The 13643-nt window shown below is 40.3% G+C and overlaps 1 protein-coding gene across 1 annotated transcript in view; it reads left to right on the top strand.

Annotated features, from left to right (window-relative positions):
• LOC100533410 (ependymin-related protein) overlaps positions 1–10804 on the top strand; it is a 26644-nt gene extending 15840 nt beyond the window's left edge. The window contains exons 3-4 of the mRNA NM_001204693.1: positions 4975–5177; positions 10470–10804. Of these exons, the coding sequence (NP_001191622.1) occupies positions 4975–5177; positions 10470–10708 (442 nt within the window). The 3' untranslated portion in view covers positions 10709–10804. The remainder of the gene's footprint in view (positions 1–4974; positions 5178–10469) is intronic.
• Positions 10805–13643: the final 2839 nt, after the last annotated feature.

The raw sequence follows: 13643 nt of genomic DNA, 5'->3' as shown, positions 1-13643 counted from the left end.
ATAGAGAGAAATTGAATGAAAGAGAGAGAGAGAGAGGGTGTGTGTATGTGTGTATGTGAGTGTGTGTTTGTGAGAGAGAGCGAGAGAAAGAGAGAGAGAGAGAGAAAGAGACAGAGAGAGATAGAGAGAGGTTGTGGATTTTTGTTTGTTTTAGGGGGAGGGCTACGTGATTAATTAAACTGTGCGTTTTTTTTCGTTTTTTTTAAAGGGGGGAAGGGCTACGGTGATTAAATTGAAACGTAGGAATAGGGTGGTGTCGCTGTCTCAAAATAACCTTAGAGAACGTTATCGCAGTAAACCAATATAGTATGCACCCGAAGCAGTGGCGGTGGGTAGTGAAGGGCTTACGGGCTTGAGCCCCTCACCCCCACCCTCATCGACCGCCAACTCTGTCCCTTAGTTAAAGAAAGTTTTTTTTTTAAATAACGAAATAAGCAGTTGAAATCGTTATATTCGCATGCAATGAACACACAGTTATCAGCTTGGCGGCTTGCCCGTTTATCCAATCATTGTTGTCACCGCTTAAAACTATAGTAACCTAATAGCCAATCAAATGTCGTTAGGGCTCAGAAAGAATAAGCCGGTTCCCACGCCCGTCTTTAATGAAACTCTTCTTGTAAAAAGGTAGAAGACTTTTAAAAAATAACACTGCACACAGGGCTCACGCTCTCCCAGCCCTGACAATGGGGTGAAAGTTTACGACACACTTTCCCCCAGTGACACAGTTACCTATGCGCCCATTGGGCCTTTGTTAGGCGGGTTCCATTTTCCGCAACAACACGACTCAATCCATCTCATAGACGGTATGTGTTTGGAGTACTGTGTGTTTGTGCCGCTGAGATTTACAGTTATTAATTACATCAAACCACTTTTGAGGCAACTTTTTCTTCAGATAAAAACTAATTAGAGAAATTTGAAAATGAAACGGCTTCGTCCCCTACATCCAGAAGGGCTTAAATTTAACTAAAAACAAAGAGATGGAAGACAAAAGGTGACTCTTCTCGTTTGAATGGTTCTCAAATTGCCGTGGCTCGCCGTGATAATAATAAAATCATCACTGTTTTGTTCTTACTTCTTGCTTTTTGGTGGTAAAGAAGTGGAAGGAACCTAAGCCCCACCCAAATCTTGGTCCACCCACCGCCACTGACCCGAAGGGTGGAGTTTAAGGAAACTCGCTACCGATTCCATCATAGTAAAATTCCGAAATTGGAGTGGAAATACCGAATTTTTGATCTACCGTTCAAAAATTAGTTTAACCTCTAAAAAACAAAACAACAAAAAGGGCATTTAGAAACTTGAATTTGGTCTAAAAGTTGGAGAAATGAATTTTTTTCATGAATCGACTTCTTTTTCTCATTTTTCCTTTTCCACGAACTTTAGCCTCTTATAATCCTAAAATTTCCAATTGTTGTTGAGCTAGATGTCTGAAACTTGTCATGGTTATTGTTCATAGATGCCCAATGATAGTATGACAAATTGTTCTCTGATTTTGTAAAACATTCCTTTGAAGAGGTGTTCAAATATGCAAATTAGTCACCTGTATTGATGAACATCGAATTTAAATAACCTGCTCTCACCCCTTTAACCTTAGCTGTATCGAAAAGGCATAACTAGTTCAAGAAAAGATATTTGGTCCGACTGAAATAAAATTCGATTTTCCAAAGTACTTTTGGACATTTCAGGAACATAAATGATACAAACAAAAATCCAATATGGCGATTATTACCATGGTAACGCATCCTTTAGGGGGGGGGGGGGTATTTTTCACCTGAATGTTTTTCATAACTTACTTCCATCTAATAAAGCATGATGTGAAAAGACTTTAAAAAAAATTAATGTTAAACAAACTGGAAAAATCAGTGGCAAGTTCAGATTAAAGAAGCGCTTTAAAACTTAACTGGATCAAGACTATTTCAAAAATATTTTTATAACCCATGCCACTGCCACACGCTATTCTTTTGTTTGTTTACAATGATAATAATAATAATAATAATAATAATAATAATAATAATAATAATAATAATAATAATAATAATAATAATAATAATAATAATAATGGATTGCATTTAAGAGAGGGGGGGGGGGGGGTGGGGGGGGGGGGAGGTCTACACGTGAAGGTTATCTGGCTTATTAGTGTACCAAATTTCACCAAATTTCGCACATTATAACAAGCATAGTTAGGAGTTTTGAAATCCGAAATCAAATTTTAGAAAAAGGTTTCTTTTCCATGGATACGGCGGCCATATTGGATTTTGTTGACATGTCTTACGTAATGAATACCGCACTTATTTTTCATGGAAATTGGTAGTTTTTTTCCATGCATGTTAGCAAACATTAGATCTAAAAAAATGTCTGTTGTTATTTTCCTAAACGATTTAGACAATGTTTTAAGAATTATTAAGTTTGCGAAAACTCCGTAAAAATCCATACTCCGGACACCACCAAAAAAAACTAATTCATTTATCAAAAATTCAACAAACAAATGTTTAGTATTACATTTACTCTTTATTCAGTGAAAATTTCATAAAAAATGGAAAAAAATGGAGGAGTTGTTCAAAAAAGTATAGAGAAAAATCGCGTTTTAAAAATGGAGGAAAATAGGGCTTTTAGGGGTTCCTAAGCCATGAAATAGATGTAGGAGAGGCTGAGGAAGCTAACAATGCCTACAACTCAAATTCCACAATTTTGAGCCGAATCGTGACTTTGGGAGTGTAGCCCCCCCCACCCCCTTAAATAGCGCTCTTTCTCATACTACTATAAGCTCTGAGCTCTTTACACCAATCACATGGTTATTCACACAAGAGAACATTGACAGAAACAAGATAAGTCTGTTCAATCACATTATGAAATACTTTCACAACCATACGTAAGCTATATATACGAAAAGACAGCAGTAAAGAACAAACATATCAGCTCAGTTTGGGGTAAGAGCAGGGTCGAAGGCTGCCTTGTTTGACAGGATAATCAAAGTGAGATGGGACCAGATAGGGCCTGGAGATATCACACAAGAATCTTACTCGAGGCGGCACAACTGAGTTGTGAATGAAAACAAATCCTGAACCCATGTTGTATGCATGTTCAACCGCTAAAGTAATCGGAAAAGTATCTCATAAAATATTTATTCAAACAAATATTAAATTTTAATGTATCTTTGGATGTGAATACACAAACACAAAGCAAAGAAGCAGAGATGTCATTTCTACATGTAACACCAGTGTGTCTAAACTCTTTGGTAGAACATGACAATTATTAATTTTTTTAATTTCACATTTGGTTGTATTAGTCTAGCGTTTCGCGGCCAGGAGCAGGTGTCATAATCGAGGTCACGATCTGATTATAGGACGGTAAAAAGTCGAAGAAAAAAACAAGAACTCGCAGCAGTCAAGATATTATTAGGAGTTAGTTCCCCTCACATCTGTGAGGTAGACTCGACCGGTGTAATAGTTAGTTTACATAATCAGTGCTTGTGACTGCTTATAACTGTTTCCAGAAAGGGGTTAACAATGAAACAGCTTTGAGTGCCGTATACATGTTCCCTTCAACTCTTTTGGTAGACTCTTCCAGCCTCACTGTAAGCTTACTTAATCAAAACTTGCGACTGCTTATGGAGTGGTCCGAGAGGGGTGAACAAGCTATTTCTGCGCAATGAAACCGTTTTGAATGTTACGCATACTGTTCCTTTGTGATTATGAACGTCTTTATACATAATTCAATTTATGAGGTTTACGTCCTTGGGTGAATTTGACTGCAACAATGTTTCAAAATAAGGAAGGGAAGCAGTGATTACTTGGTTATATAGACGCTTCGCCATTGGTTAAGAGAAGCACATAGCATAGACACAATAATGTGGTCATTTAGTGCCCGGAAAAGGTAAGACAGACAGACATACAGGGGGGCTTTTGTGGCCTAGAGGTTAAGATGTTGGCCTCTCATTCAAAAGGTCCCGGGTTCGAATCCGGGTAGCGACCGAAAAATTTTCTTCTCTAAATTTGTCTCCTTTCACCTCCTTTGCCCATTCCTCTGGGCTCCTGATTCTTTCTGCAGCCTTTCTACTGCTACTCCTTCGCTTCTTCTTACTGCTGACTTTTAGCTACACCTCTGATCTTCTGGTCGGAAAGATCTACACTAGCCTTCTCGGACAAGGGCGAAAAATCTCGAAGTTTGCGCACGTTAAAGATCCCTTGGTGGTCTAAAATCGATAAGAGTAGGCTTCGGCCGCCACCCTGGCAAAGTTCAAAATTTCCTACCAACTGAAAATATTAGGTGTGTCCCGCGTGCTCATATGACCTTATGCAGTTTGCGAGCGCAGTAAAACACTTTACAAAAAAAAAAAAGACATACAGACAGAAACAACAGAGGGGGTTCTCGTGACCAAGAGGTTAAGGTGTTCGCCTCTCATTCAAAGGTCCCGTGTTCGAATCCGGGTAGCGACCGAAAAATTTTCTTCTCTAAAATTGTTTCCTTTCACCTGCTTTCCTGCTCTCAAGCAATGTTTTGTCGTTTGCTTTCATCTCCTCTTTCTGCCTCCACCCCCTCACCTCCTTTGCCCATTCCTCTGGGCTCCTGATTCTTTCTGCTGCCTTTCTACTGCTACTCCTTCGCTTCTTCTTACTGCTGTCTTTTAGCCACACCCCTGATCTTGTGGTAAAACAGATCTACAGCTAACCTCCTCGGACAAGGGCTAAAAATCTCGGAGGTCCCGTGTGTAAGTTGCGCAAGTTAAATATCCCTCGGTGGTAAAAAATTGACAAGAGTAGGCTTCGGCCGCCACTCGGCCGAAATTCAAAATTTCCAAGCAATTGAAAATATTTATTGACCTTATGCAGCTGAGTAAAACACTTACCCCCCCCCCCACCCCCTCCCTCGTGCAAAAAAAGAAAAAAAAGAGAGAGAGTAAAAAAGCAGGACCAATGGCACCTCCAAACTCCCACTATTCTATTGTTGTTCTAAATTTACAAATCTTTACTCTTTCAGACAACGGGAGCTCCTGTTCCTTCACAAAGAAGGTGTAGGCTACGACTTCAACCTGCAGAGCAAACATTGCAAGAAGTTCAAGGTCGGAGCATTCAAGCCCTTCGAGGTGCCTTCTGGCGCCACTTACGAGGGCGAATTCTCCATTGGAGGACCCACCGAGGAAGTCACAATCGACAGATGGTCGGACAAAATCAGTTCTCGTCGTAAGTGGCCACAGAACAGTCTGTCTGTCTGTCTGTCTGTCTGTCTGTCTGTCTGTCTGTCTGTCTGTCTGTCGGTCTGTCTGTCTGTCTGTCTGTCTGTTTGTCAGTCAGTCTGTCTATATGTCTGTCTGTATGTCTGTATTTCTGTCGGTCTGTATGTCTGTCGGTCTGTCTGTCTATCTGTCTCTCTGTCTCTGTCTCTCTCTCTCTGTGTATGTCTCTCTCTTTGTCTCTCTCGCTGTCTCTGCCTCTGTCTCTGTCTCTTTCTCTCTTTCTGTCTCCCTCTCTCCCTCTCTCCCTCTCCTTCTGTCTCTGTCTCTCTCTCTTTCGCTCTCTCTGTTTCAATCTCTCCCTCACCCTCTGTCTCTGTCATCTGTTTCTCTCTGTCTCTCTCTCCCTCCTTTCTCTTCCTCTCTCTCTCCCCTACCTCTCTCTCTCTCTCTCTCTCTTTTCTCTCTCGTTGTCTCAGGGTGATGCTTAATGCAAGTGAAGAAGACCATTCTCTGAAGCTAAGTAGAAAAAAAAAAGAATTAAGAAGACGAGCGACTTTTGCTATCGCCAATGAGACCAATTTTGGCCGAGGAGAGTTCGCCATTTTCCCACCAATGTCACGACACAAGTGGAATCAAGCGCTGGTCAGTTTTGGGGCATGTGGAGTTATTTGTATCCTCTTAAAGCTTGTTTTTCTGTGTGTGTGTGGGGGGGGGTTTTTTTTATCTTGAATAGGACTTGAGATATTTATGATTGAAGGAGATCGGGTCACCTGATTTCAGAAGTAAAGTTAGGGAGAAAATGACCGCGAAATTTTTATGACTTCCAAAGTTTGAGAGTAATTTTAAACTGTAAATTTACCGGTGTTGTGCCTTTAATCAACAATTTCTAGTAACTTCCTTACAGGTGTGTGTTTTTAAATGGATATAAAACGCATTGAGTCCCCCAAAATATTATTTAAAAATTGCAAAACGTACAGAAAAATTCTGGTTTCTTGAATTTCTTTGTTTTGACGAGCGCCTGATTTCACAACGCCGTCTCACAATTCCACGTGAGCTAGTGCGCAGAAACAAGTCTCTACCTCAGGATTACAAGATTACATATGACGTTTTTGGTCGTTTTGAGTTACCAAGACCATATAAATCAGAAACCAAATGTTTTATCTGCTCAATTAAAATTACCAAGATTTTTCGGAGTCGTTATCAGAAATTCCAAGAATTTCATTCGAAAAAGCTAAACATGTGAAATTCAAACTTTTTTATGTCAAATTCTTCAAAACTAGGCACTGAGCAGATAGAACCTTATAATTCTGAGGATGCAAAGTACATAAAATAATAACAAAAGTAGCAATTACAGGAACAATAACAGCAACATACATACATGCATTATTGTGCTACTACTACTGCTATTACTACTACTACTACTACTACTACTACTACTACTACTACTACTACTACTACTACTGCTGCTACTACTACTACTGATGCTGCTACTGATGCTGCTACTGTTGCTTCTGCTGCTGCTGCTGCTACTACTACTACTACTGCTACTACTGCTACTGCTACTGCTACTGCTACTGCTACTACTACCACTACTACTACTACTAAATAGAATTTGGATGGCACAAATTCACGCTCAATAGCGAGTTCTATGTGCGTTACAATCTATATTTATTTTATAACAGCAGACCTGATAGCATTGTGGATCCTACTAATAGGAAGTGCAAGCTGCTATTTTACAGGCGCGTTACACTAATAAGAATATACTGACAAAATTTTTTCACAGTCTGTGGTAGTGTGAAGGGAGGAAAATTTGTGTGAAGTGCCTTTCTCAAGGACCCAACGTCGGCGTGAGGCTCGAACCCTTTAACCCGTTACCTCCGGATTACGAGACCAGTAGCCTTACCACTAGACTACCGAACGCCACCGAAAGCACTCGAAAATTGCATTTTACAGCACCTGTTTTGCCTTTTTGCATACTTAATTAAGTTTTCAGGGTAATTACTCTTACGAACGCCGGAAATCTCCATGACTTTAAATTTAAATGTGTAAAGCTTATCTTCTTGAAGTCTCTAAACTTTACACTTCGTGCTTAATACTACCTTAACCTCCTTCCCTCCCCCTACTCTCTCTCCCTCTCTCTCTCTCTCTCTCTCTCTCGCTCTCTCTCTCTCTCCCTCTCTAGGTCTCCCTTTCTGTCTCTGTTTTTATTTCCGACCTGGTCTGCTGACTTTCTTCCTTCCTTCCGGCATTCTTTCTTTCTTTCGTTATATCTTTCTTTCATTTGGCTTTTTCCCCACTCCATCGCATTTTTGCTACGTCCCACCCCTATTCCCTGTTGTCAATTCCTTTCACACTTATGTGCACAATTATTATTCTAGCTCTCAAATTTCTTGTTATTCCTCTCTCTCTCTTTCTTTGCTTTATTCTTTTACCTCCCTTTCCTTTTTTTCTCGATCTCTCCAACTATTACTTCCCCAACTCTCATGTTTCTCTTTCTCCTTCTCTCTCTCTCTCTCTCTTTCTCTCTCTCTCTCTCTCTCTCTCTCTCTCTCTCTCTCTCTCTCTCTCTAGTATCCCTCTTTTCTACAATTTTGTCACCTATTCTCTCTCTCCTCCTCTCTCGAAACAACAGCGGAGTTAAGGGGACTGAAACAATAATATTATCTTGACACCTCCATAGACAAACTTGCTTCTCCCCTTATCAGAACCAACCTACCCTAACTTCGAAACGTAGTAAGATTATCATTTTGTTTACTCGTTTGGTATCTGCCTGTCCCAGATTCGCTTCCTCTCTCCCCTCACACTACCAGCAGTAGGACAAGCCTTGACCTTTCGCCAATATTTGAATTGGCGGGACTTTGTCCACCAGTATGTGGCCAGCTAATAACAATTCTCTTGTCTTAGTCATTCGGCGGGACTCGGAAACACTATCTCATTCATAAGCCTTGGTCGAAACAACGCACGCCACGCTCTTCTCCGAGGACGATAAAGGTTGGAGAGGGAGGAGAAGGGTTTATGTTACGGGCGACTTGCGCAAGTGCCCACTTGTATCTGGGTACGCACAAGAACCAGGCAGTCTCGTCGCTTCAGCTAAGCGCCAGTTTCCGCAAACGTTACTTGTTTCAAGCGGGCGCGTGCCCATATGTTGAACACTCAAAGGCCTCTTTAGATCCATGATAAATTTTGCTGCATTAGCAAAAGCTCAAGTTCGAGCAGAGACAGTGAATCGAAGAAAGAAAGTGCGCACAGCCTTTCAATTTTGTCACACATCACAAGAGGAACGATGCCTCGCTGAACATGCGATTGTTGACTTTTCACACATCCATCAACACAAACCATGACCATTTAAGAAACGGGCTTCGACCCTGCCTGTCAAGACCATCTCGGGCTGACAGGGATACACCGTTCCAGCAGACTCCATAATATTTTTCCGCACTCTGGATTCGAACACGCGTCTTTTGCGTGCGACGGCAAAGCGCCTAAACCGTAATGCCACAGTCGCTGGTTGTGGTGTATTAGGTGTAGGAAGTACACACCTTACTTGCTCTTAAGTTTAAGCCTTTGTAAATGTGTCGTGCTCAAAGCAAATATCCCCATGACCTCCCTCTAAATAATAATAATAATAATACTATAGGGCGTCGAGGGAAGAAAGAGGTCCCTGTCTCTAGCAAGTTTGATGGCCTGGCTGGGTGGGATATTATATGTTTTCAGCAATTTGATGGCCTGGCTGGGTGGGACATTTTATGTTTTCAGGGTATCCTTCACAACCTGGATCCAGGTCTTTCTATGTCTTCCTGGTGCCTTGTACCCTGATACTTTTCTGCAGTAGGCTTTACTGACTAGCTGGTGAAGTGCCATACGTGTGAGATGTCCAAACCCACCGGATTGTTAGCTTTCGGATGTAGTGGAGGACACAGGTGTTGTTCCCATCATTTCTCTGGCCCTGTTGTTTCTGATCAAGTCCCGTCTGGTTTTGTTGACGGCTTTCCTTAAACATCTCATCTTGCAGGTGGTTATCTTACGATGAATATAGAGTTAATAAGCTTGACTTTTGTCTCAATGGAGATGTTTGGATGTTTGAGGAGTGGGGCAAGCTGGTGGCTAACGCTGTTAGCCTTTTTTACTCTCGTCTCAATTTTTCTGTTGAGACGTCCGTCTTCCGAAAAAAATGCTACCAAGATAAATGAACTTGCTGACTTGTTTCAGCGGATTTCCGTCGATGGTGATGTTAAGGTTGCCAGATGTTCTGCTGATTTTCATTGTCTCCGTTTTGCTTTTACTTATATTCATGTGAGATTTTCACATTATGTATTCAGCCTGTCTGTGTGCTCTTGAAGTTGCTCTTCTTTGATCGTCTGCAAACAGCATCTCATTCCGGTCTATCGGGTTTGGGTTTGCTTCTTTTGTAATTTTGTCCATGTTTATTATGAATAGTAGCAGCGAGGTGAGGTTCCATACGTGTATGCTGTCCATACCACCTCTATCTATCTATCTATCTATCTATCTATCTATCTATCTATCTATCTATCTATCTATCTATCTATCTATCTATCTATCTATCTATCTATCTATCTATCTATCTATCTACCTATCTATCTATCTATCTATTTAGCTATCTAGCTATCTATACATACACACACACACACACACACACACACACACATACACACACACACACACATATATATATATATATATATATATATATATATATATATATATATATATATATTATGTATGTATGTATATACTATATATAATTCTTTCAAATAAAATATTTGTGCACCCTTCATAAGAACACCCACACAAAGACAATCACTGTGGCTACTGATCACAATTGTTGCTGGGCGAAGAATCAAATTTGCCGTTACAATATAAAGATTAATATTTTAATATTCAAATAAATTATGTGTCTTTAGCACAGTTTTCAATTTTGTCAACGTAGGCGCCCCTCTTAATTAAATACATGGAAGGGGGGGGGGGGGTTAAAACAAAAAAAAGACTGAAAAAACCGATGAGAAGTTCGTTGTTGTAAAAACCCCCACAATAAACAAGTTTTATTTTTGATTTTCTTCATATTCTATTTCTTTTATTGTTAATGGTTTAACCTTTTTCTGTTTAAAGAAAATAATTATAATAATTATTATTATCCTCATTATCAATATTTCCAATACCATCATTACTATTCCATACCTAGAGAGCAGCTGTCAAAAAAGTCTTTCCTATAAAATGTACTTTCAGTTGCTTTAAAAAAACCCATAAAACGGATAATATTGTATTTTTATAATGTTTCCGCCAGGTGAACACTGGATTGGGGAGTTCTCACTAAAGACCTGCTACCCTATCAGCCAGTTTATGATCGAAGAGGGTAACTTCAACAAGACATCCTTCACCTTCTTCTACGACACCGTCAAGGGAATCGTCAACCCCAACGACTTCAATGTGCCCAAAGAATGCGAGAAGTCGGCGATTGAAGTCGATATGCCAATCAACGCTCGCCTTGCCAAGGCTATGTACTCTGGAACCCTGCATGACTAAACACGGAGAGTTGTGCTTCACACTGACTCGTCAAGACAGCAGCGGCAATTCTTTAATCATCATCGACCTAAATGTAGAGAAAGATTTGTATGGCAGAGAGAATTAGTTGATTTTGTTTCCAGGTTGTTGTTTATCGAGCAGTAAAACTGAGTTTATTACTTGCATTCTAACGTCTCTTCGCATTTATAAGTATTTTGTGAAGTAACTCCAATACTGTTTTCTAGAGAAACGATCTTTGTTGATGTACAGTCATAAGCTTGATCTTGTTACTAACAACAAAAACAAAACATAAACCAAAGATATTCTTCCCTCAACCATGAACCTTTAGAACTGTAGAAAACAGCTTCACGAATGAAATGTCTTGGTATTTCAGACATCCGGGATCTGAACGTGGGAAGAAGGTAAGCGGTAGACTTGAAGAGGTCGGTTTTTCCAACAAAAAGGCAGCCATTCCTATCTCCCTGAAACCCAATAGCTATCCTCTTGGAATTTAAGCGTCAACGTATATTTCTGTTTCTTTCTTTTCATGTGTTATTGTTTTCCTCAACTGCCTGCTGTAATCGTCGTTCTCTCTCATCTTCAGAACCTGCTCAAAACGTGCTGGAGAAAAGTGAATGCCTTTGGACGAATCTGAGTTCACAATTCTTCCCGCTGTGTGTGTGTGTGTGTGTGTATGTGTGTGTGTGTGTGTGTGTGTGTGTGTGTGTGTGTGTGTGTGTGTGTGTGGCGCCTTTTGACAAACGCAGCGATTTGATGGCTGATTCCTTCACTACTTTTAGTTTTTAAAAATAGAAGAAAAAAGAGATTCTATTAAACTATGCTGTATTAATTTGTTCCTTCTAAGAAATTCATTTTGAACCTCTTTGGTTTGCTGTTAACGTTCTTTGCGGATTTTTAAACAAGTTCTGACGTCTTGGTTAATTTGGTTTGATCAGCTTAACGATATTAATATATTTCCTTCTTGCACACATAAAAATATTCTTTATGTAGAAAGGTTCTCTCACATGAGTTATCTACTCATGTAAAACAAGCACAAACCACACCTCTCACCCCAGAAACGTCCGTGTATAGACAAGGACACGTCAGCAACACGTTTGCCGTTTCAGTTTCTCTTAACATGTCCAAGTTGGGACAAAAAGAAATAGTAAATGTAGCATGCGCTCGGCTCTAAAAGCAACATTGTGATACGTTCACCGGTTTGCCATTTACTCGTATCTGTCAATATGGGCTTTCATCAAGATCTCATATGAGATCATAATTCAATTTATTCCATATTATATTATAATCATCATGTCTACTTCTCCCTTACTCGATATGTCCCGTTTTCATTCAAATGAAGCACACCAGCAAATAGAATTGAGAGACAAAAAAAATAAAACCATCAAATAAAACCAACGGGGACGATTTCACTGGGTATCTTGGCACATCTGAGCTATCAGGTTGGGTCTGCACGTCTTGCGTTCAAAAAGCTGTTACGTTTCATATTCTGTTGAAATCCATTACCTTGATTCACGACAGGTAAACTCTTGAGGTGCTTGCCACCCCAAAAGATGGAGTACTGATTATGTATGTCTGTTTTACATGTCCGAAGATACAGTAAAGTAGCCAAGTGTTGATGTATTTAGACAAGGAGACACTTGTAGTAACGGTTTTGGCTAACGTTTTGGCGTCGTTCTCTAGCCACCCTGTAAAACGTAAGGCTCTATATAAGAGGGGATACCTGAGGGGTATGGGGGTGGGTGAGGGTGGAAGTGGGGGTAGTGTCGGGGCAGGGGTGGGGGTGGAGTGGGGGTGAGGGTGGGTGTGTTGTTGAGGTAGGGGTGAGGGTGGGTGTGTTGTTGAGGTAGGGGTGGGGAGGGGGATTTCAATCGCTTCTACGAGGGCAGTAATAATCGTGCTTCATTACAGCAAGTAGCAATTAAGTGACGCCAGCTCTTTAAATATGCTAAGCAAAGCCTAGAAAGGGAACGTTTTTTCTTTGAAGAGAGAGAGAGAGAAAGAGAGAAAGATAGATAGATAGATAGATAGATAGATAGATAGATAGATAGATAGATAGATAGAGGGATAGAGCGGGAGAGAGAGAGAGAGAGAGAGAAAGAGAGAGAGAGAGAGAGAGAGAGAGAGAGAGAGAGAGAGAGAGAACACGTTTCATTCTTTTGACAATCGTACCAAGACTAAGTGTAATTATTCTTTTTTTATTGTATTTTTCAACAGTAAAAATTTGAAAGTCGATACCACAGTTTAAAAAAAAATATTATCAAAAGGTTCAGCTTAGATGTAGTACATTTGAACCGCTCGCCTTCTACACGTATTTCTGAAGGCATTGACAAACGAGCTACAATTTTCGCGCAGAAACTTCAGCGCTGAAAGTATTGCTTACTTTTATGTAGCAGCCACACTAGGCGACATTCGCTACTGCTCTGTTCAACATGGACGATCGGAGAGTCAGGGTGGCTTTGGTCTTGACAGGAATATTGTCGTGTTGAACGAGAAGTGAGAAAAAATGCAACTATTGTAGGAATGCGCCGGCAGTAAATACATCTCGTGTGTCGGCGTCCGCGACAAACTACTTCTGCGATTTTTACATCTCTTCTGTCAAGGCCCTCACTGTGCGAACTTTCCATCTCCTCTTTTGTTGCTCCTTTCCCTCTCCTCTTTTGTTGCTCCTTTCCCTCTCCTCTTTTGTTGCTCCTTTCCCTCTCCATTTTGGACTCCCGAACGCACGGATAAAAGTGAAAAATCAAAAGATTGTTTGTACAGGTCTTGGATGTGTGGTCGTTAGAGCAGGTTCTAGTGCTTTTTTTTTGTAATCCTTATGATAAAAAGAAAAGGTAATACAAAAAAAGTCTGTAAGCGCTGTTGCGATGGGCTTCCAAAAGCTCAAACCTGAAATAACGAAAAAATATTTTTATGCTTTATATAGATCAGGCACGAT

Source organism: Aplysia californica, unplaced genomic scaffold (genome assembly GCF_000002075.1).
Source record: "Aplysia californica isolate F4 #8 unplaced genomic scaffold, AplCal3.0 scaffold00123, whole genome shotgun sequence".
In the NCBI taxonomy this organism is placed as follows: domain Eukaryota; kingdom Metazoa; phylum Mollusca; class Gastropoda; order Aplysiida; family Aplysiidae; genus Aplysia; species Aplysia californica.
Note: the sequence above shows the minus strand (reverse complement) of the source record. Positions and strands in the feature narration are given on the sequence as shown.